We start from the raw sequence: 24,816 nt of genomic DNA on the forward strand, positions 1-24,816 counted from the left end.
AAAATAAAAGTGATTCTGACCCTTTAAAGTAGCAGTAGTAAGAGAAAAAAAAGTTGTGCCTTTGTGGTCTGTTAGTAAGAGGCAGGTAATTTTTTGATAGCTCAACAGTTTAAAATGGATCAAAGCAAGACAAAATATTATTTCCCAAATGTCAAACTACTATTAACTCAAACTTAACTTGCACTTTAAGTCATAACTCACCAATATCAAAAATTGTTAAAGTGAAGAAAACAAAAATTCAACAAAGCAATGTGGACAAAAATATGGAGGTATGATTCATTTATGCTCTACTGCTAATCCCGTCCAGGCACACAAGTGAGCTGAAGCCTATCCTAGTTGACTTTGGAATAGAGGCCAGCCGGGTACACTCGGGACGGGCCGACCGCCAGCCGATCACAGGGCACATTTTTTGGAAAAGCAACTTTTCATACTTGCAATTCACACTAGTGGATAATTTAGAGACTTCAATTAACTTTGCATGCATGTTTTTAGAATGTAGAAGTAAGGCGGCGCACTCGGCGAAAACCCACGCAAGCACATAGGGAACATGCAAACTTAACACGGTTTATATCACACAGAGTTCCCACCGAAGTCATGGGTAGTAGGATGTAACCCAACAAAAACATCAAAGTTGAGAAACACAGTGAGATTGCAGTATACACTTGTGCTGTGCTTAATAAAATAATTTGGTCTGCTCAGAGGATCTATTAAAGTGTATGTATTTGGCTAAAGAGTTTTAATGCATCACATCGCCTTGAGCAGTTTTGTGGGGAAATCACAAATGTGTAAATAACTGGATACCAAAAAAGAAAAAAGAAAAAAATGAAACGATGTGGCTCCAACAGAACATATTGGATTGTGACTTAATTATATAGCAAGAGAGCACATGTGCTAATCTAATGAGTGATATATAATTCAGCAGTACTGCAGAGCAGTTGTTAGGGAATAATTACATCTTCACAAAAATGAGCTTGTCGGCGTGCTGAGTCACCGCTGACGGATGATTTTTCACGCCGTTCTCCTCGTCCTATTTTGTGACCATAAATCCCAGGTAAAATGTCGACGCTCTAATTGATCACAACGTCCAGTCAAAGCACATTAGCGGGGACAGCCGACATAAAAGCAAATCAATGGGACCGACACAAACGCCAAAAATCGCCTGTACGCAACACTAAAATGAATACTCCCGACATCGACACGACAAAGATTCCGACACTAGAACAAGCTGACGGCGCTCAGAGAGACATTTGCAGAGAAGGCGTGAGATGGTGAATAAGGTTCACGCCTATTTGGGAAACGGAGAGAGAGAATTTGAAATGAGAGCGGGAGAGAGGAAGGAAAGAGAAAAGGGGACACGAGTAGCTGAAAAGGATGAGACCGCGAGAGAAAGACCCAGAGAGAGGCAGAGCAGGGGCGAGAACATTAAATCAGATGCGAGTGGAGGAAGTCATTTAGTTAAATTTAGCCATCTTTGAGAAACGACAGCTCAGCTCAGCACCAGCTAGTGGATGCCAACAAATGCCTGCTGACATTAACATGAGGGAACGACAAGGGGAGAGCAAAGGAAGGATGCGGAGGAGACGTGAGAAGAGGAAAGGCGGGAAAGGAAAGGACTAGAAGGAGAAGAGAAGGCGAGGAAAGGAGTGAAAGGCGAGGAAACAAATGACAGAAAAGGGAGAGGAAAGAAGTAAGCAAAGGAAAGGAAATAAGGTGGGGGGAGAGGAAAAGAAAGGAATTGAGAAAAATGCAGAAGGAAGTGAAAAGTGAAGGAAAGGAAATGAAAGGATGAAGGTAAAAAAGAGGGGAAGAAAATGGAGAGCACGAAATGTAAAGGATGCAAAGCTATTTGAAAACGATTGAATGTCAATTATAGGAAAAGAGGAGAGCTGTGTGACTTCTCGCTATTGAGTCTTAGTCAGTGGAGTGACGTCAGCTTTTTAACAGGATTGGTGTCAAATCTGGCCTCCCTCCTGTTTCCAGCACAGGAATGGGCCAGAGACTCTATTAGAGCAAATGTGATTTTTTTTTTTTGGTTGTTGTTGTTGTTGATCGCTACAACAAAAAGATGACTGTTATCATCGTCTAAGATCAATAAAACAGATCAGCCCAGCCCTATCTATACAGTGTACTGTAACACTATGTTCCAAATTAGGAGATATATGATGTTTTTACTCATTTTCCACAATAGGCAATGTGATTTAGACAGTTTTTTTTTCCCCTAAGATATTCAAACGGGGTTGTTACCCTTTATGCAACAGATATCCGAACACCAACAGGGCTGCAACACATGCAGACAGCCCATATAACAATACTCACAGGCAAATATTCTTTATCCTCTGCAAAGAATAAGTAATATTACTGCCATACTGAAAAAATACTTGACAGAATAAAATTCAGTAAATTCAAAACCATTTTTTCCAGTGTATATTTTAGTGCTATTTTTCGCATTAAACACATTAATTATTTTAGGGGTTGTTTTTATTTTTGTTTTATGTAGGGGGTGAATGGAGGCTGGTATCCCAAGCATACCCGTCAACCCCGGGGGGTTACTGATTCATACAAAGGTTGTAATTTGCCCCTACATATCTGTATATAATTTTACACAGTATTTGTAGCGCATGTGCAAAATTACAAAATAAAACAAAACATGGCATACAAAACTGCTGGTTCTGCCATTGTTGCATATTAACTACGATCATTCTCACCATCCCTCACGTTATTTTCGAATGGCTGCTGTCGTGATCGGAAATCAGCTTTAGCAGACGGAATCCAGGTCAGGCGACAATATCGCGAGGCACGAGAATGAGTAGTATCTCGCGAGAGCAAGCAGACGACAGTTTGCAAATGGCGGTAGCAATGAAATACAACTCCATTAGAAAATATTATGGTGGCATTAAAAAAAAAAAAAGTAAACATGATAAAATTGACATTGGCCGTACAAATTCGCGATGTACGACATTCATGTTTGAAAAGCTGTTTCCACCTGTACAAATTACGCCAAAAGCTTACAACTTGACAGGTATGCTCAAGTCACCACTGTCATTTGGAGCACAGTGTAGTTTTTGCTGAGAAATTCCTGTTTATAATGGTAGAAAACAAAACTGTAAAGGAGCTCAACAAAATCTTAATGGGCACGTGAGTCAATGGAGTGTCATTTATCGAAGCCCAAAAACAAAACGAAACCTCAGAAGGAAGTTTAGAAGTTCAAACCAAATTCACTCTTTGATGAAAATGGCCAGGCGGCAGGTTCGGAATTAAATATTAATTGAAATGTTAATCTTTACAGCTCTTAATGCACAATATTGACTAAATGTATGCAAAGCCTAATGTAGAGAGCAATTGGAAAACACTATTTGTTTCTCTGGTGAGCATGCAGGAGGACCTCCTGTGCACAGTTACAAATGACAAATGATCACTTTTCCCTGAGAAGGAAAATGACTGGAAAGGGTCTAAATACAAGAGGCCAAATTGCCTTTATTATGAGATGTGGCCTAACCACTGTTGTAATTATGCTCAGGGCAAAGTGGGAAATCACAGCAAAGAGATATATTCCATTACAACCCAGTGCTGATGGCCACCTAATTTCAAGCACAGAGCGGCATTACAGTTCGGGCAGACAGTTTGGTGCAATGTAAATAAATAGTGTGACATTATACTGTGACAAACTTTACTGGTTATACTAATACAATATTAAGCAGGAATTGGCTTGGATTTTTTTTTTATTTGTTATGAAAACATCCACCCAGTATTTGCAGCCATGTTTGTGACATATATAGGGTTGGTGTTATCAACATGAATGTGTACTGTATGTAGATATTGACGCTTCAATCGGAAGAAATAACTTTTAGAAATCCAATGAAAGTTAGAAACGCAAGGTCACGTCAAGTTTAATGGAGATAAGCGCCAATTGAGATGCTATTTCATCATTGCCACATCTTTTGTGATTCTATGAATGTACTCAAATGAAATGAAAATATTGAGCATATCTATTTGCTTTGCTTTGAAAATAAGTCTTTAGTGGCAAGAGTAAAGATGCTGATAATGATACTGTATGTTTCTTTTGACTACGTGTGTGGGTCTATACCAGTGGGGGAGCTAGGATTTTTTTTTTCCTTGGGGAAACCATGTTAATAACATAACTACCAAGGTTATCTCAGAGGGTCCGCAAAACAATTCTTTCTTCTTTTTTTTTTTTTTTTGACAACTGCCCAAAAATATGCAGAAAACGCTGATGAAAAATCATTATATGGTCCCTATGAGGGACGTGGAGAAATGTAAGGAAAAAAAATCCTGGGAAAAAAAATAAAAATCGGAAAATACTCAAAAGTCAATTATCTGGTCTGTCATCTGATGCGTCCAAGCATATTTCAGGGGGTGGGGGGGGGCAGTGCCCTTGCGGCCCACCCTCTAGCTCCGCCTGTGGTCTGTACATGATAAAGATGATTCATATAACAGCATTATCATGAAAAATATGATATAAGTCAAGTGAAATTCTGACCAATTTTATTTGTTTAAAATAGCAAATATTTCTTTATTTTTTAAATAACATTTTGATACTCAAAATGTTTTATATATATATATATATATATATATATATATATATATATATATATATATATATATATATATATATATATATATATATATATAAAATCATATAAAAATAATCAACAGATCAATCAATTATTAAAATAATTGTTAGTTGTAGCTCTAGTTGATTTACTGCACTGATAAGATATTTCTGCGTGGGTGTTGCTGGAGGGTATAGAAAGCTTTTGTCACAATCATCAGGCTGCAGCAAAGGCTAAGTCTCAGATAATGGCTTATTGTGTGCTTCCCCTCAACCATCAACAGATTAGGAGCATGTAGACACACAGTCTCTCCTTCTTTCCCCATTTACCTCCACATTTCTACTCCCACCTGTCACCCCCTACACACTCCTCTTATCTCATTTTTCTTCTGAATAAGCCGACTCATTCTCTCACACCGCATGCACTCGACCCCCCGCCCCCTCCCTCTATACCATATCGTTCATAAACATGTCATTTTATTCCCCAGACATCATCTTCTCTCTTCCCAATGCTAGAAACACATGGAAAGTGCAGTTTTAGCCAAAATAACGCCGCTACAAACACACACACGCGCACAATAGCATTCTCTCTGCATCTGACATTTCGTCGAGTAGAAACTGGAGCGGAGGAAATGACAGCTGAATGTCATAATGAAATAACGACCAAGGCAAATGTAAAGAAAGGGTGCAGCAAAAGGTGATAGGGAGGCGACTCGAGACTGACTGACAGAGAGGGGAGGAATTTTTGAATGGCGATAGTGAAAAAGGAAGACAGCAAGGAGGAGGACACAAGGGGGGGTGAACGGACCGACGGGAGGGTGTGCATAGAGGGCAAATTGTGACAGGAGAGTTATTTCACTACTCATATAGACATCTCAATGAAAATGCCAACAACCTAATCAAAGAACTGGAAAGAGCAGAGAGAGAGAAGGGGAGAGAGACATCGGATGAAATCGAAGAGAATAAGCCGGAGGGAGGAGGAGGAAGTTTACGAGAGGGGACGTACAAGAAGGGATGAAGCATTGGGCAGACATCGGTAAGGACGAAGACAAGAGCTGGGAGTCGTTAAGAGAGAGAGTGAGCGAAAGGACAACTGGGAGAAATGAATGAAAACATGAGGAGTCATGAAGGGAAAAGCGGTAAAAAAAATAAAAAAAATTGACGGGGGAGAAAATAGATGATCGAAAAACTGTGACGGGCAGAATGTGAGGGAGGTAATGTTGTGGTGAGAAAGAGGAGAAGAAGTGTCTCTTTCAAGAGGTGCTGCTTTTAACTGAAGGGCCCGCAACGTGCAAGGAAACACATCACAATACGAGCACACACAACGCGTAGGAATAACACATTGGGAAACACGAGGCTGGATTGTCTGATACTCCAAAATACACGGGGCTCCTGTTTTCCGTTTTCTCTCAGGAACGCAGAAACCAAGTATGAAAAGAGAAGCACATAATTCCGTTCAAAGTACTTACCTGCTTCACTTGATCACCACCATACTGTAGCTCCATTCATGTACTTTTATCATCTGTCTGATTGCTCACTTTTACAACATGTTGGAGTCATTATTCTGCCCTTCTGCCACCAGCATTGCTTTATGTATTTGTTTTTACGCTTTTTATGCTTACTGTATACTTAGAAGCCATTGTCGGGGAAAAAGCTCCAGAAACAGCTTTTATTTACATTCATACAGCACTTATCTGCCTGTGTCAGCATACTTTGCGGGAAAACTCAATAACAATAATTGTTAATGTCAACTAAAATGCTTTCTGTGATAAACTGTGTTGGATGAGTTACTTTAAAATGATCAGTCACTGACTACTGCTTACTTGAAAGTAATTAGTTATAAAGCAATATTAGTGTCTAAAATCGTACGTGCCACTTTGGAGTTCCTCCCAGCAAAGCAAGTACACAACTGTTGGTGGTTTGAAACAAGATTACAAATTTAACAAACTGACGCACTGACAATTTTTTTCGCTGCCATCTTCTGCTGCTCGTTATGATTAACGTGGCAAATTTATGATGCTGCTATAATGATTGACATGTAACTCGACCAATAATTGTGTTCGCATAGACTGAAAAGTTGGCCAATGAAAGTATAAATGCAGGTCACGGTGGAAGAATATATGCTGATTGATGTGCTCAAAAATGCCAGCCGGGCACTTTTAACAAATCCCGATTGGCAAAATGCATTATAACGTGTTACTGGGATTGTAATGGGTTTATTATTGGACAACTTTTATTCGTAATGCCTGTATTTCTGCATTACAGCAAAAATTAATACAATGATAATAACTGCTTTTTTGTCAAAAAAATGTTAATAGTTTCATGCGAGAATAAATTTTAGGTGTAGCAAGCGCTCAATCAATCGTTCGTTGCCAAGATACTGGTTTCGTAGTTCGATCCACTTTTTTTCCTTTGTGTTTGTGATTACAATCTCATTCCAAAACACGGGGTTTGAGAAAGGCAGAGCGTGTGTTATTTGGACATCACTTGTCAGACTGTCATAAACGTAGTTTAGATTTAATGGCCTGTAAAGGACAAAGAAACAAAGTGTTTGACTGAGCTCGAGATTGGAGGTTGTAAGTGTTTATTTATTATTATCTTTATTTTTTTTTTATTTGTGTGCAGGCATTTTCGGGACAGCCTCTTTGGCCTTTTGATAGTTAGGATTAGACAACTGTTGAGAGATAGACAGGCGGAGACATGGATGAATGAGCCTTTTACAGTTTTTTTTTTTATGACAAATCTAGAGACTGTTGCTCCCTCCATCGCATCTCTTCCTTAACCACATCCCTGCATGCTTTACCTGCCTCTCTCCCACTCTCCATCATCTTTGACAGGGTGATAATGCTCGGGCTTTAGGCATCAGCGGGGCATGAAAACCCAGAAAAGCATCTATTTTAAAAGCATCTATTACTTTTTTAAAGTTTTTGAAATCATTCGCCACCACACACCCATCAATCCACGTTGACAGCTTATCCTGTTCAGGGTCATGTGGAGCTTACTCTGCTGACTTAGGGTGAGAGGTGGGGTACAACTTGGACTGGTCACCAGGAAATCACAGGGTACAAATATGTATGATTTACCATCTGTTCTCATGCTATGACACATGACTTCAAGGAAAAGTTAGCATGAAACAACTGCTACTAAAACACACATGAGCTGTGAAATGCACAAAAATGGAGCATAAACCCCCCCCCAAAAAAAACAATTAAACATTTCATGTTTAAAGAACAAATTGTTCAACCAAACCATATAGTGACATAGGTATGGGAGCTTGATGCTAACATGTGATGCGAAATGCAGGAAAGAGGCTAATGGCAATTAGCATAGATGTAAACCTTCAAACAACTGCTACTTTAACACATGAGCAAGCAGTAACACATACAACCAGAGCATACAATAATACTCACAGGCACACAGTCTCTTTGCTCTGTGGGAACAACGACTATTATTGTTGGGTACTACGGTTTTAGTTTGCGAGGATTACAACTGCATCTCTTTCAGCGCTGCCCGGCGTGTGGTACTACACTGAAGGAACTGAACTCTAATTTTGGACTTACCTGTATACTGTCTTGTAAAAACTCATAAAACATGTTCACTTAAAAATCTGTGCTCTAGAAGGTTCTCAGTACATAAAGCTCAAACACTTTCAAGAACTATAGTGTGCAAAGTACTTTTCCTTGTCCTTTAGAACCTCAAAACTCAGTGAAAATCCTTCTTGTGGACAGTTAAACTTTCTCGATTGCCTCTCCGAAGTCGGCAAATCCCTCACTTAGTCACGTACCCGGTCTGTAACACAAGCAAGTCAGTCAATCAACGTAACAACCTGTCCATCATTTAGTCAGTAAATCTGCTGAAATCCGGACAGTAAGGCAGCCTGCGGGCGGGACGCTTCCTCTTCCCTGTAGGGCTCCACTGCTGCGGCTCATTGTAGCACAGGACCATTTCAGCAGTGCTGTTTTTACAAGCTAACATCTATTAACAGCCTCCTGCCTCCGTCTCTCACTCTCTGTCTCACTTTCACAGTCATACGTCATCCCCTCCTTCACTTTGTGTATGTTTTTTTTTGTTTTGTTTTGTTTTTTTGTCAGTTTGTCAGTTTAAGACTGCTAGCGACCATTACAGATCATTAAAAATGGATAAAGTATGAACGACACTCCTAGGAACGATTGCCCGTGGCTTATACATTTATATGGAGATGTGCACCACTCACACGTACACACGTTCAGTTTACAAACAACACAACTGCTAATGCAGACATGCATTAAAATGATCATAAAAAACACCCTACACTAAGCACTTGTTTTATGCACGTGCATACAAAGTGCGGAAAGCGTTCCTGAGGAAAAAGTGTGCCATGTATGGATGGGCAAGTGAGTACATTTCCTTCATCATCATCTACAGGGAACATCATTATCTATTTCAATGGGATGTTCGGAACTCCTGTTTTAATATCATATTGAGTCGGATCAATGAGTGAAGCTCAACTTCCTGTTGCGGATGTTTTTTCTTTAGCCAGCAAACTAGTTGAGGCTGAATCAACAGCACCTCTGTTAGTTGAAACCAGGTACTGCCCTCCATTTTGCCTCAAGGGCTTCAAGACTTGATTAGCCTAAAGGGCATCGTCCTCCTCCATTGTACTCTCATCTTCTTTGTGCACACTAACAGCAATGAAATGCACACCACGTCCTCGACATGGACTTGTGTATGAATATTTTTGTCAACAAACAGGGAACACTCCATCCATCCATTGTAAACAAATTCCAACTTGTAGCATGACATGAATACAACACAAAGCTTGCGCGGCTACATCTTGCATGGATGCACTCGGAGCAGGAGATGTGTGTAAAGCTTGCACATGGTCGTTTACACACACACAAAAGAGCATTCAAGCATCAAACAATCCTGAAACTATTCCCTTCCAAAACACACACGCACAGATCTAACCCTGACCTCAAGCACTTTGCCTTTGAAGATCGAGGCAAACACTGACGCTAGCAGACTGCCTTGTCCTCTAAATGATTCCTCTGTCTTCTGTCAGATTCAACTTTTTTTTTTTTTTTTTTTTTTTTACAAAGACCACTAACAACATACTGTGCAATCCAGTGAAGCAGATAACGTAATAACAGCTGCATTAAAATACTGGATAATTCTGATAAGTGGAGTCCAAGTTAAAAAAAAAAAAAAAAAAAAAAGAAAAGAGGGCTAATTGACTGCTGGGACGAAGCGGCGGTAGAAAGAAAAGATGAGAGGTGCTTGTCAACGACCGCCAAGATAGAGACGCTCAGGAACAATATAAGTCTTCTGCGAACCTGGAGTGTAATAATTACTGTCGTTCCATGTATTTCCGTATGCGTGTTTCACAGTCTCACTTTCTCCCTAAAATCACATTAATGGATGAAAGTGGCTTCTGCTGCTGCTGACTCACTGCTTTGAAATGGAAATGTAACTTATTGCCTCCATATGTGACGTGTAGACACAACCACGCACACAAACAGCGTAGGTGTGCTGAAAGAGCGTCTCACTCCTACACACACTCACACACACACACACAATGCCCTTAAACCATGGGACTAAGTGCGGGAAAAGCTAAAATAACACTAATGTGACATTAACAGACACATTAGCCTGCTTAATGTTAGCCCGCGAGCCAGCCATTACCCTACAGCTTACACAAAATGCCACACTAACAAAGAGGTGAAGCAAGACGGCTAAAGCAGCAAAAGTGCTTCATGAACAAGCACATCAGCCCTCGCCTTCAGCTGCACTAAACACTCACACTCAAAGCTGCAAGGTGCAAACCGTTGCACACAAAATCACATGCAAAATGGATCCAAAAAGTGTCTTTTGGCAAAGCACCGATTCCCTATCATGTCCTAGCAGCTGACCCCGCACACTCGTCACCTGATCGGCAACTACCAAATTACTTGTAATCGGTGTTATTGTAGCTAGCTGGCCGGCTATACGTTGATAACGCTATCTTTTCGAATGTCTGACCTCATTGACAGTTAGGGCTCTCATTTGCGTGCAAATTACAGTACTTAGCACCTTGGCAACGTCATGAAATGGATACGCCAATGATGCAGCAGATAAGTTATCCGTATGTTCTCGGAAAGTCTTACAAGTGTGCAGCAGTGAAATGAACAGCTGTTTTGAACAGACCTACAAATCTTCGTTCTTTGCTGGTCATCGGAATTACCTTCTTCAAGGGTGTTTCTGTTGGTTGTGTGTTCTGTATGTGTCAATAGCTGTTGACTTGAAAATCTTCCGTTTTTGTTTTTTTTATGTCAATATTCTTGCAGTTGCATCTTAGTGGGAATCAAATGCATGGAGATGCATACTGTAAGTCACAGATGACCACAAAATGTGCCCCCAGATGTCTTTGGGATTGGATTTTCTCATGTATTCCAATATACCCCAGGATTAAAGCACAAATAGGGAAAAGTTGCTCTATCTAGTGGGGAAATTGGTAATTTGTAGTTTCATGAACTTTTAACAAAATTGCAATTAAACTCTATTTAAGGACATTCATTCAACATATGTGGATGGGAATTGCATAGTGAATCACAATACGATAATACCACAGTAGTCTGAGAACAATGCTCTCAGCTACTATACTATACAATGGTTGGTGCCTGGAGATCACAGCGCCCTAATTTAAGAGCTTCTCAAGATACAAGCCGTCGATCAGATGATTTTTTTTTTTTTTGCTGTTGACTTGAGAGCCCAATTTTGCGAAATAAGCGCTCTATGGTGACGGGTGACTCAACTCACTTCACACCAAGCAACAGTTAGGCTGATATAATTAGTAAATATTCTTAAAAAAAAGAGGCTCTGAGGCCTTTATTGTCACTCTCAGATGATGGTTACTGTCAAAATAAACGTAGAACAAAGAGAATTACACTTTGTGTGCTTGAAACGACCACATAGTCTCCTTCATCTACTAAACAATGGAAAACACCATAGAGACAATTAGCTAACAATTAGCCATTATGTGGTGGTGGTGGTGTTTGTTACCCTTAACAGATGAGCACAAATAGTGCAGCAGGTTACGCATGCAGACAATATAATAATACTGACAATCTTTATCAGTGTCGTACTGATGATGTGAGAGACCAATCACGCCTGACCCGTTTTCTGAATCTGAGCCGTGATTGGTCGTTGTGAGCAGTTGTGATGTCATTTTCAGTCGACAGAAAACAAAATGGCCGCCTCCAGAGATGGCTAAAAACGAGTGCATTTTGCTGCTTAACTTCAATTAGTCAGATGAAAATTGCACGATTTACCCTGTTTTCCTATCATGTAACCGGATCAGGACAACTCCTGTACGAAGGCAAAAAATAATAATTATATCGCCTTTTATATAGACTGGTGACACCTTGGTGATTAACAAGTGCACACATAACTTCTATACATGCAATCAAATTACCACCAAAAATACAAAGTGCCATTTCTTCATACAAGAATGTATTGCAGCCATCAACACTGTAGTGGAAATGATGGCACTTGCTTTATTAGAATTGGCAAAATATACCATGGCTGTTGATGTTCTGGAGCAATTTGTCAAATTGAATTTGGATATTAGTTTTCATGGCTATCTTGTAGCCACACGGAGCAATCTTTCATTATGAACGCCAGTCGAGAGGTTCATTTCATGCTTATTTTTAGAGCTGGCTGAGTAATCGTGTGTTATGAAATAACGCTCCGCTCCCACCACTGCGAGGCATCTGCACCAAAAGCTACAGAGAAACAGCAACAAACTGCAGTGTCAAAGAAGCAACATTAAAAGCTTGCCACCAACCAATTACAACAAGTTTCAAGGTCTTGATGTGTGCTTGCAATTTACAGCTCACCAGACATACATTTGGGTTTTTGGAGCCTTTTTTGCAAACTTTTAAAGTAAAAGATGGCGGAGGTAGGCAGACATTGCTTTGAAGCAAAACAATCGCATGGGGTGGATGCAATTAGACTTCGTACTTCCTGTTAAATTTGTGTGAGTATGAGAATCCACTAGGGATGGGCATTTTAACCGATTAGTCGATTAATTGATGGTTGAGTAAGAGTCCTGATGATTGGAATTGATTAATTATATCTTGGAGCTTCAAAACTGCATTCACCACCTGACCACCTACAAGATTCCTGAAGCATCCAAGTTTGGGATTCTGATCTTCTGAATCGCACAGTTCATGGAGTGAATGAGGAAGGGCGTTCAACTTGAGCCATGAGGTGAGTCAGCGTCGCTCACGGCATATTTCTTAGTTAAATCAATAAATAAATACTTTGCCATCAAAAGCGCTTTCCCAGTCATGTTTTTGTTGTTTTGTAGTTTGAGGTGTCACAAAAGCAAACAATATTAGCTTCAAAGTCACATGATTCTTTTCACAGAAAGCTCATTTTCTCAGCATTTTGGTCAGAAACCTTTTTTTCTTTCTGCTGATTACTTATGAATGGTGAAAGAGGAGAGTCTGCTCGTTCTTTTGGTAAGTTTGGTGCTTATATTGTCACAGAAAAACAATATTCTGTGGGTCTTGAAAGATCAGTCGAAACGCTTGGTAACATCTGGCAATGTGGGGAACTCAGCTTTCAAAACGGCTGGCAAAGAACGAGTTAACAGGGTAAGCCAAGGTGAGAAATTGAACCAAGCACCACTACCACCTTTTCACCCTTCAACTTTTTTTTTCTGCTCATCTTAATTTTCTTCTTTTGGAGCAACTTTGAGTGCTTATTAAAGCGCTACACAAAATGTATGTATTCTAATTAATTATTAATTATTATTATTATTATTATTATTGAGACCAAATGGAGTACTGCACTTGGTTTTCATGCATTACGATATGCAAATGGATGTGCTGTTCACAACCTTCAAGTCTTAGCGGGGAAGTTAAAAAATGGTATTTTCGCCAACACTTTTACTCAGTGTTATGCATTCTACACCTACATTGTTCTCCTAATCCATATCGAATATGCACACTCTATATTATATTGATGTAACCTGATATACAATTGATTTTAGTTGACAGATACACAAACGAATCTGCAGGCTGTCATACAGCACTGACTGCAAACATGAAAAATTTCTACCTTGACATCAATATCAACAGATGAGATAGGCCCGCTTGCTGAGGCGTCGGGCCACCTCGACGTATAAATTCAGGATGGACAGCGTTATGATGTCATTATTTAATTCCAGACATTACTAGCAGCGCAGCACAAGATGGGAAAAGTCGTTTGTGATTAACCGTGTCTGCTGAGGAATACATTTTCATTTTCTCCTTCACTTTGTCTGTGGCTCTGTCCCAATCTCTCTTGCTAACATTCTTGTTCTCGCCGTCTTTGTCTTCACACACACACACACACACACACACACTCGCGCCTCCCTCTACCATCCCTTCCTACGTTATAATCTACTGTATGTAGGCCAAGGCTCTTTTAAAACTTCTGTCAAAGCTCTCTCTCGTTTGAAAGCCAGCATGAAGCAGCAATATATCTAAGAGAGCAATTCGTCATTGGTCAAAACATTTTATAAACTATATGAACAAAAGTATTGTGACCCACTTCGTAGGGTAAACACCTTCTCGCCTCCTGAATCTTAATACCTCATCTTCCCAAGACATTTTGGAAAATTGGATGCTTTCAACAGTGTGGACAATTTTGGGAAAGCCCCTTTTTGGTTCCCGGTACGTAAAGAAAAAGAATAAAGGCACGCTTAGATGGGTTTCACATGGAAGAACTTGAGTGCTTTGACATTTATTATTTTGCGTACCACTAGAGAGAAGCCACGCACCACTCTTTAAGAATCACCGTGTTTAAATGAGTGAACACACAATTTAGCGCCTGCTACTCGGGATCTTAGTAACGCATGCCCAAAGAGCAGGGGTCAGCAACCTTTTTGAAACGGAGAGCTACTTCTTGGGTACTGACTAATGTGAAGGGTTATCGGTTTGACACACACTTCTGAAATAACACATTTTCTCACATTATATTTAACCATACGCTGTTATTATTAGTTATCATTAATAATTGGTGGTATACGTTTATGTAAAGGCACTGATCATGTTAATGAATTCTCACGAATTAGGGGGGTTTAATAATCAATATGCAACATGTAACCAGTAAACACAGAATAACACAGATGACTCTAAATAAGACTAAGGAGCTCAGTGAAGGGGGCTGTGGACCATGAATGAACATGTCATAGGATGTAAGGTTTAACAAAAGTGCTTTAGTGATGACATGTCATCAATAACAACACAACAAAATTTGAACAATTAAAGAGGAAGTTGAAACACGGCATTCAAATGAATGTTGCGTTTGTGGACTATGAGTTAAGCAGCAAAATCCACCCGTTTTTAGCCATCTCAGGGGGCGGCCATTTTGTCACTTCTGTCGACCAAAAATAACATCACAGTTGCTCAGGGCTCAGGCGACGACCAATCACACCTCACCTGTTTTCTGAAGCTGAGCCATGATTGGTCGTTATCTGAGCCCCGAGCGTCTGTGATGCCATTTTCAGTTGACAGTAGTGACAAAATGGCCGCCCCCTGAGATGGCTAAAAACGGGTTGATTAGATGCCTTGTTTCAACTAGTGGACCTGCATAGAACAAAATATGTTTGGGGTGACTTCCACTTTAAAGAAAATAAAATTGGCCCTTTGAAATAAGTCGTTGTAAATTGTTTGCCAGTCAAAAGTCTTAATGTCCGGTCAGTGGTCACTTTTTTTCCCCTCAGAAAACGGGGAAGACATTAATTGTGTAACGGACACTGTTACAGACTATATAAATTTCTGCATGGAGAACACCATACCCACTAGGACAGTAAGGTGTTTCTCCAACAACAGACATTAAAGCCCTCCTGAAAGAGAAGAGGGCTTTTTTGCGTCAAGTAACAAGGAGGAGCGGAAGATTGTGCAGCGCCAACTGAGGAGGAGGATCAGAGAGGGGAAAAGGTCCTACAGGTAGAGGATGGAGGAGCAGCTGCAGCAGCAGAGTCTGGAGGGGGGCTCAAGACCATCTCAGGCCACGGACAACCCAAGACTCGGACTGGGGGGGACCTGCAGTGGGAAAATGAGCTGAACCTCTTTTCCAATGGGTTCGAACGGATGCCTGCCCCCGCTCAGCCACTCCTGCTGCACCCCCCACCTACTTCCTCTGCTGTGTGCGTCACCCCCTACCCTCTTTTTAGTCACCTTTTTTTAGCATGGTGTCTGATCTTTTCTTTCTCTGGCTCCCGTCTTCATCTGTCAACAAGTTCCGGTATAGGATGGACTTCCGGTTTCAAACTTGATCTCTATGAAGCACGTTTTCTCAAAATAATGATTAAAGGGAAAATACTTTAAATATTGATAGGAATGTTACAATGCTGTCATTAGTTTTTTTGTTCTACTTATCTTTTTAATCCTTATTTTATCACAGGGTTACAAACACTTGATATCTATAGATCTCTTTAAATCCTCAAATGATTACTTCAACAAACATTCCTAGAAATTCCCAGGCTACCTGGTGCGCGCGGCCACCACGTTAATGGCCCCTGCCAAAGAGTATATGAAATGCAGTGCAAGTGGAAAACAGAAAAGCCAAGTGTGTTTATTCTTGTGAGACGGATGCTGAAGTACCAGACGATCACTCACTCCAAGAGATGCCACACTCTTCCATCCACATGAACACGCAAGGTCTAACTTGTTTTTCATCCACAACTACCTCATTGTTGGATTTGTTGGCTTTCAACTGGCGTACAGAAAACACTGCGGAAACGTCTGTGTGTGTGTGTGTGTGTGTGTGTGTGTGTGTGTGAGAGACATACTGTATGATACAATCACGGGCCATGACGTGATTTGCTGAGCGGCATCAAAACGGTGGATTTGCTCATAAAATATGGCTTGGTTTTGCTGGACATAATCAGACAATGAGTAATGCGATTTTATTCACGAATCTAAAAATAATTGTTTGCTGTATATGTTATGGGCTTCACCAGCAGCGTCTCCTCACTGAGCTCACACTCGGGCACAGTCAAACGTATTTTGCTGGAAGAACATTGGACTATCAATTAAATACATTCCATTTCATGCATTCATCTGGAATTTTATGCTAGGATTGCGGATTGGTTTTATCTATTTTGTCTTCTCTTATTTATGGATTTGTTTGTTAGTGTGTTTATTGCTGTACTGTTACAATACATTTTGATGCTGTTTCTTTTATGTCTTATACTGAACTTTTGGCTGCAAAAATTTACAATAAAGGTGCCGTGGAAATACAGCTACATAAATCAGGAGAGTTTACAAGAACTGTAACGATAAACATACAGTTAGGATTTGATATGTATTTCGATTTGTGACTCCTTTTTTAATTAAATTTACATAAAAAGTCTTTATTTATATATTGTGAAGATGTATGAATACGTATATACCGTACACATGTATTATATATAGTATACACATATATACAGTAGCAGTCAAAAGTTTGGAAATAACTTCAAATTTAAAGTTGGTCAAGAAATTCAAGCTATTGCCTCTTGATCCTGCACAGCTGTGAACTGAAAGTCTTAAAGCACAATCCACATAATAAAGCTGACCGAGAAAATACCAAGATGTGCAAGGCTGTTATCTGGGCAAAACGTGGCTACTTTGAAGAAACTAAATTATAAAACATATTTGGTTTTGAAAAATATTTTTGGGGTGTACCAAATAATTCCATCAACATCCATCCATCCATTATCTATTCCGCCTGATCGTCACGAGGGTCGCCGGGGTGCTGGAGGCTATCCCATGACTTCAGCATTGATCTACAATTCAGGATTTTTTTTTTTTAAATAATGAAAAAACAAAGAATTGTTTCCGAACAATATTATATTAATATTAACTTTGTCAGCTCATAAGGCTGTATTTAGAATGGGTGCATAAACTCTAGTAGTTGGAAGGGGCGTGTCCTGTTTCTTCCATTTTAAGGACAACGACAACAATTGCGGTTCCATATGTGTATCAAGCTTTGGATGTACTATTAATTGGATAAGAGTCCACTGCAGGTCGCACATGCACACTTACACATATTTATAAGTGGGGGTCAAACAAGTTGTTCAGAGTGTGAGACCTGTCCACCATGTAATCCTGTTCCAGAATGACTGTCATTACGTTAACAACTGGATGTGTCCTGGACCGAGCTTGAATATTGAAGTAAAATCCATACATCACAAGAGATTTGATGTCCATATCACAAGATGTTTGCCTCATTATTTGTCAACGTGAGAACGCGTTGTGGCCTTGGTGGTGCAAACATTCCTCCATTTTGTCTCTCTGTTGCATGCTGTGAGTTTGGACTGAAGTTCCATTTAATTCAGTCGTCTTCTCATCTACAGGAACGGTCGGTGTGTTTCCCATGTGTGAAATTAGTATGCCAGCGCAGCTACACACAGCGGACGGACATTTTGCAATGTCTTGTTGTTTGCCATCGACTCAGTGTCGGGTAATTGTCACGATATGTGTTGGCGTTGTTGGTTTTCACCTTAGGTTAGCAAGTAATTAAATGTGTGTGTGTGCATGTGTGTGCACGCACGTTTGAAGTAGATATATAATAAACTTTTACTGTTTGTACTGTTTTAAAACTCGTCTTAACACACATGTTTATTCTACGGCTGTTGACTTGAAACTCAGTCTTGCTTTAGTGTTATGTGGTGTTTACTGTTTTCCATCCATCCATCCATTATGTGATCCGCTTTATCCTCACGAGGGTCGGGGACGTTCTGGAGCCTATTCCAGCTGTCTATCGGCAGCAGGCAGGGTAGACCCTGAATTGGTTGCCAGCCAATCACAGAGCACACCAACCATTCAAACTCACAATCACACCTAGGGGCGATTTAGAGTTTTTAGAATGTGGGAGGGATCCAGAGTAGAAAACCTACACAGGCACGGGGAAAACGTGCAAACTCCGCAGAGGAATTCGGATTCGAACACACGACCTCTGCACTGTGAGGCTAACGTGCTAACCAATGTCCAGTGTGCGGCCCATTTACTGTTTTTATGTTATTTATTGTTTTAACTGTCTTTGTTATTGTATGACTCATTTTTGCTCCATGTACAGCACTTTGTATGCCGCAACGCTTGTATTAAAGTGCTCTATAAAGTGAGTTGAGTGTTAGGATGCTACCATTAGTAAGGCAGAGACAATGGATGTCGTGTTACAGTGTATACCTACGTTTCCACTGATGAAAAGCTAATTACCAACATAATTATACAGTAATAGCATATGAATTATCTTAATCCATGCTGACATTTGATCGTTTCTTATCCCCGCATTTTAATGTCACCGGGGTTGTTAAACTTTTTTGACTTTTCATAGCATTTTAAATGACATTTCCAGACAATCAATAATTAGTTGAGTCTTTGAATTTAAAGTGCATCATCCACATTTAAAGGTGGCAACCATCTGGGGTTTGCGGACACACAAAATAAATTATTGCCATTCCCCTTCTGTCTTTCCAGATGTCTGTTTGCCCTTTAATTTCCTTTAAATCCATCACTGGTGTGTAACTCTTAAGTAAATGTAGCTGCTGATCTTTTGTAGAGCAGTGCAATAGCGTGACTTCACATGTTTTTGGTTGTTCGTGTTAGAATGTAGAACATTATCTAATCATCTTATTGTGAGGCTTTACAATGTTGGGGGGGAAGCTGCTGAACAGTGACGGAAATATGTGTATAAACGTGTCTGCAGAGATTAGAGATGAATCGCAGATGAACGGATGGCAGAAGTTGCTTAATTCCTAAACCGCTTAAACCAATCGGCAACGTGATTAATATGCACAGTCGATTTTAAATAAATAAATCACAAATTGTCAATATGCCCGATTCTTACATGCAGCGATGTAGCGTCGGTTCGGCAAGTCAATCATTAGCGCCCTCTAGGCTGATGGACAAGTAGCACTCCATTAGTCCATTAGTGTAGTGCTGACCCACAGCCGTTGCGAAACAAGTGGTGAGCATTTGTTCCATGAAATTGTATTCATTTCTTACCAGCGGCCTATTGTCTTTATTTTGAAATGTTTCTCTTGGCTGAACAGTATGTGAGGGTTTGGATTGTTTTTTTTTTGTATCCTGATTTTCAGATTGACAGTCTGTGTGTTACCATGCCTAACCCCGGGGTCTTCAAAATCAGTAGTTCTGGCCCGTGTAACCTCTACTATACTAGCAATGAGACCATTTCCATAACCAATCCGATTTCAAATTCGCCCTCATAAGGTCAGAGTGCTGGCCCGCGATGATGTCAGCATTTTTCCTTCATCTGAGTGGTTGGTCAGGCCAAATGCTGTTGCAGCCAACTTCGACTAGCAAAATGCTGTCCGTCTGTAGCGATCCATAAACACAACTGTCCGTTTAATAATCAGCGTCAGGTGAGTATTATGTATTTTATTGACATTTTTAATGTTTTTGTCATACTGGATAAAGGTTCCTTCTGAACTGCTCCAGATGTACGTGGCACAGTTGCGTGACGTTAAATTGTGGTTTTGTATCGTATTGATGGTTATTATAACTGCAAGCTGACAGTTGCGGATTAAAACTGACTAACTCCCCCTGAAGGCCCAGGGACCAAATTCAAAGCCCGCCACTGGGAACAAGCCATTCTGTTTGTAGCGTCGCTCTGAAAAGAATAAGGGATACTACTTTTACTGCTATTACTATTATTTTTCTTCTTTGCAAATTTTTGCAACCGCGACCGTTCACATGTGCACAGTTAATCCAATCCGGACCATTTGACTTCCAAATTGCATGCAAGTCAGAGAAATTGCAGTTAAAAATAACACGTGCGCAAACTCAGGATCAATACACAGATGCCTAAAACCACTGCTCCCATAGCGGCACCCTTTTGTGACAGGTTGGCGCATGCCTGCGAGAGAGGCTGACAGTGACAGGCATGGAGCTGGCGAGGCACAGGACAGAGAAACCCATTGACGAAGACAAGTCAGCTCCCTGCACCGGAAGGAGAATGTTAACACGTTCCTCCCACTGAGCTGCATCCATGTTGGTCACCAACTTCCCACCAGCACGACAAGAACGCAACATCAGCACTGCAGGCCCGCTGACACGGAGCATCCATCCCATCTCCGGGAATCTCCACAGCAACAGAGGCAAACTCCAAGAACATGATAACCAACTTCCCCTCCGTGTGCAAGTTTGACTGTTGTATGTGATTTTTTTTTTTTTTAAGTCGGGTGCCCCCACCGCACCCCATGCACATTCGGGGTAACGGCAGAGTATGCGGGCTAAAGTCTTTAATGATTCATTTTTGAACTACTTTGGTGCAATTAAGCAGAATGTGACTTCCAAGTTGAGCACTACACACACACACATTTCTAAGCATGCAGACATCGTTTTTGGGGGGTAAAACTCGCTATGCAGAACACGCACGCACACAAGTTAGGCATGACACGATCTCGCGTTCACTCGCGCCGCGCTCGCACACACACACACACACACACACAGACTTAAGAACTCACCCCGAGAGGAAGAGAAATCCCCGATGAGGAGCCCTGTCAGGAGGAGAAGTGAGAGGTCGCGTCTTAGTCGGGCCATTTTCCTCACGATCAGCCTCCTTCGCTTCATCACCATCATCGGCATCTCCAAATCCGTCATGTTGCTGTTAAATAAATCCAGGCTGGCTGCAAGCCTTCCCCCCACCTTGCCGCTCTGCTTGGCTGAAGGGAGCGGAGGGGGGTAAAAGATGACAGCCGCCCCCCTCCTCCTTTTCTTCTTGCGTTGTTATATCTTTTCAAAAAGCTAAACAAAACACTGAAGGAAAAAATAACGCCACCCGAGGATCAATCACGGCTATTCCAGGCGCACATGTCCATGTTGGATGAGCGGCCGGTGTCGGGCTGGCGGAGGCAGCGCGCGGCTGCTGTGAGATGTCATAGCAGAGGAGGAGGAGGGATGGAGCGGCTCAGTGAAGGTGAGGAGAGGAATGGAGAACGGAGGAGAGATACGATGCTCGCTAGGTCCTCACGGCGCACTGAGCAGCAACGACTGAGAGGCGGGAGAGAGAGTGGAGAGAGCGAGAGAGACAGAGAGGGAGGGAGGGAGGGAGGGAGGGAGGAGAGAGACCTTTAACACAAGGATATATTTGAATAAAACGAAGACTTACACAGTCATGCTACGAAGCGTGTCAGAAAAGTTCCATGACTGGTGTCACATAAATTTGATTTTAAACCCGCACGACAAAAGTCAAGTTTCACTTTAAATGTGGGTCAGACAGTCCACCAGAAAGTCATGCCTGAGGAACTTCTATGCCGGGGACGCGCGAAGCATCGTAGATGCATGGGGCGAATGACAGGTGTCGATGCCCGCCGTTGCCCGCTCAAATTTTTTGGGTGGATGGGGTAGGGGGATTTTAAATATTAAAACATAAGCGAATTTTCATTCATCCACTATCGGTTAGCGGACGTGTGTATCCGCTGGCATTTTCACACTTGCCGTGACCACCCAACTTGAAGATCGAATCCGCGCCGCCGGTTTAAAAAACAACTTCAACTTTCTTCATTTTATTATTTTTTTATTTTTTTTTAATTTTCAGTTTCAGACAAAAGCAACATGAAGAAACCTCCCTCTCAAGGAGCTCCAGAGCCAACATCATTTTCATGATGTAATATGCATGCCAGGCCAGTGACTGGTGATTGCTTGTCTTTCCTCACCTTGAACTCCATCACTCACAGCAGCAATTTGGCTGGGAGCGGATCCAGCTCGCACGTTACTCCAATGACGTTAAGCGGTATAGAAAATGGGCGGATGGATGGACATGCACGTTTGACATCTGAAATCTGTTCGTCTCGTGTAAAGGACAGTGCACTTCCGTGGCACCAGAGTAGAAGAGGTAAGTCTAGCTACGGAACGACAGCATTGATTGTACGACTCGTTGGGTCGTATATGCCCAAAAAAAAAAGTGACGATCCAGCACTTCTTAATGCTAATGACGTATGAATGATGCTGTATAGTGTGAGTGCGGACAGGTAAGAAAAGAGGTGTGATGGCCTCCGTTTACAGAGGAAGACAACAGTGTGATTTATTTGGGAATGGGGGGGCAGGCGGCGGGGGTCTCTGAAATGTCTCTATGTGCCGGAATACTGCAGTCCTCAGCCCATCAGGTTGACAAAGTTATATAGTGCCGATCAGTTCATTTGGTACCCCGCTCTAATTTAGCTAATAATGGAAACTTCATCCCTTAAGTGTACATCAGTGCACTTAAGTGCCTTGAAATGCGACTGACCTGATTTAGGTTTTCAAGATACGAGCCGTCGTTTCAGATGGTGTTTTTGCCTTGATGTGCAAGCAAACATTCGTCCGCTGTATAGTGGCAGTAAACTCAGAAGAGATGGGAAATTTTGGCCCAGAAAGTAGTAAAAACCCTGCCACAGTTTGTCTTGGGCCACAGGTGCTTCTAATCAACTGAGCTCGTTTACTTGGCGGATGAGTAGAAGCACCTGTGGCTAAAACAAAACTGTGACAGGGTTTTTCCTTTCTGGACCTGGATTTCACATCTCTGGAACTCAGATCACTTCACAACAAGCAGCAGTTTGGCAGGGAGTGAACAATTTTTCAAAAGGGAAGCTTCAAGCTGTTTAATGTCACTTTTAGTTGAAGTTTACTGTCAAACTAAACATGAAACAATGTGAATTATACAGAGATGGGCACTTTACCCTTTTTTGCCGGTCCGCAACCGGGGTACCCTTCCGTCTTCGTCCTTTCGTCCTTATTCATAAAAATAATCGTATTCCGATCCCGTCCGTCCTCGTCCATTTAAAGAGCTTCTGTACTTTCACTCTGTTAGTTTGCACCCCCCCGCCCCCAAAAAAACCCATCCATGCACTCATAAACCTTATTTAAAGCTCATTGGCTAATTTCCTATGAACATCCACTTCCCGGCTGAGAGTATCGTGAGTGGATTGAATTGTTTACAACTGTTTAACTAAGATAGCATTTAGCTGTCAAAACAGCCACAGTCCGGAGCCCGTCAGGTAACATCATGAGGATATTTAAAGCGGAAGTCAACACAAACATTTTTTTTCTAGAATATGTTCTATGCAAGCCCACTAGTTGAAACAGGACATTCTGATAAATATTGCGTTTGTGGAATAACTGTTTATTCACTCGTTTTTAGCCAACTCTGGGGGCGGCCATTTTGTCTTCTGTCGACTGAAAATGACATCACAACTGCTCACAACGACCAATCGCGGCTCAATTTCAGAAAACAGGTCAGCCGTCAGTCGACGGAAGACAAAATGGCTGCCCCCAGAGATGGCTAAAAACGAGTGCATTTTGCTGCTTAACTTACATTCCACAAACGCAAAATTAATCAGAATGCCGTGTTTCAACTAGTGGGCGTGCTGGGAACATATTCTTGTTTGGGTTGACTTCCACTTTAAGATCACTTTGTAATGCAATACTATTGCGTTTTATTGCCAAACCTTTGCGTTATAATGCAATAAGTTTTCAGTTTTTATTATTTTAATAATTATTGTAAAATAACGCAAGGTTATTTTAAGAGGAAACAAAGACTTCGTCTCCCGGATCATTTAAATGTACGTCGGCGCTGGTAGAGATTTTTTACGGTCTAAAGATGCCCCTCACAAGGTCATACTTCGCATTGCAAAGGAATAAGGTATATGTAGTAAATGTTAACAGTTAGTTAACCAAACAAAATTGATATCCACCTTTTTACTACTCCCAATACACACTTTGCTGAAATATATGAAATATACATTACTTGCAGTAAATAAACAATACTTATCAGACCAACTAAGTGAAATTGGATCTTTTCAGCACAGCACACATGACTTATCACGGCACACTAATGTGCTGCGGCACAGTGGTTGAGAATCACTGATGTAAACTAATGCAGTCCAGAGGGCTTTTTATTGGGCTGAAAATACAACTTATGTACCTTTTCCAGGGCCCAAAAAGTGCCCCAAAAAAAACAACTTAGTACTAAGTGAGAGTAAGTGTCAAACACAATCTGTTCTGTGAGGGCTGGCTGACTTACAAGTTGTTCTAATTAAAAAAAAAAAAAAAAAAAAAAAAAAGATTCTCAGAGGAAAGAATGTAAAGTGAGTTACAGTATTTCGGTTCAGGCCCAAACTGTTGCCATTGTAAAATCTTTTGATACGATAATAACTATTACAAATAACAGAAAAAGAGGAAATTAACCAATAAAATCAAATAAAAAGTAAAACTAGGCAGCAGGAAAATATCATTGCCAAGTGCTGGGCTAAA

The 24,816-nt window shown here is 41.0% G+C and overlaps 1 protein-coding gene across 1 annotated transcript in view; it reads right to left on the reverse strand.

Moving 5' to 3' along the window:
• LOC147149956 (CUB and sushi domain-containing protein 1-like) overlaps positions 1-24,816 on the reverse strand; it is a 434,959-nt gene that overhangs the window by 377,216 nt on the left and 32,927 nt on the right. The window contains exon 2 of the mRNA XM_086024950.1: positions 21,051-21,576. Coding sequence (XP_085881076.1) covers positions 21,051-21,186 — 136 coding nt within the window. The 5' untranslated portion in view covers positions 21,187-21,576. The remainder of the gene's footprint in view (positions 1-21,050; positions 21,577-24,816) is intronic.

This window comes from Filicampus tigris, chromosome 3, assembly GCF_054856515.1.
Source record: "Filicampus tigris isolate MCC_2025a chromosome 3, RoL_Ftig_1.0, whole genome shotgun sequence".
Classification (NCBI taxonomy): domain Eukaryota; kingdom Metazoa; phylum Chordata; class Actinopteri; order Syngnathiformes; family Syngnathidae; genus Filicampus; species Filicampus tigris.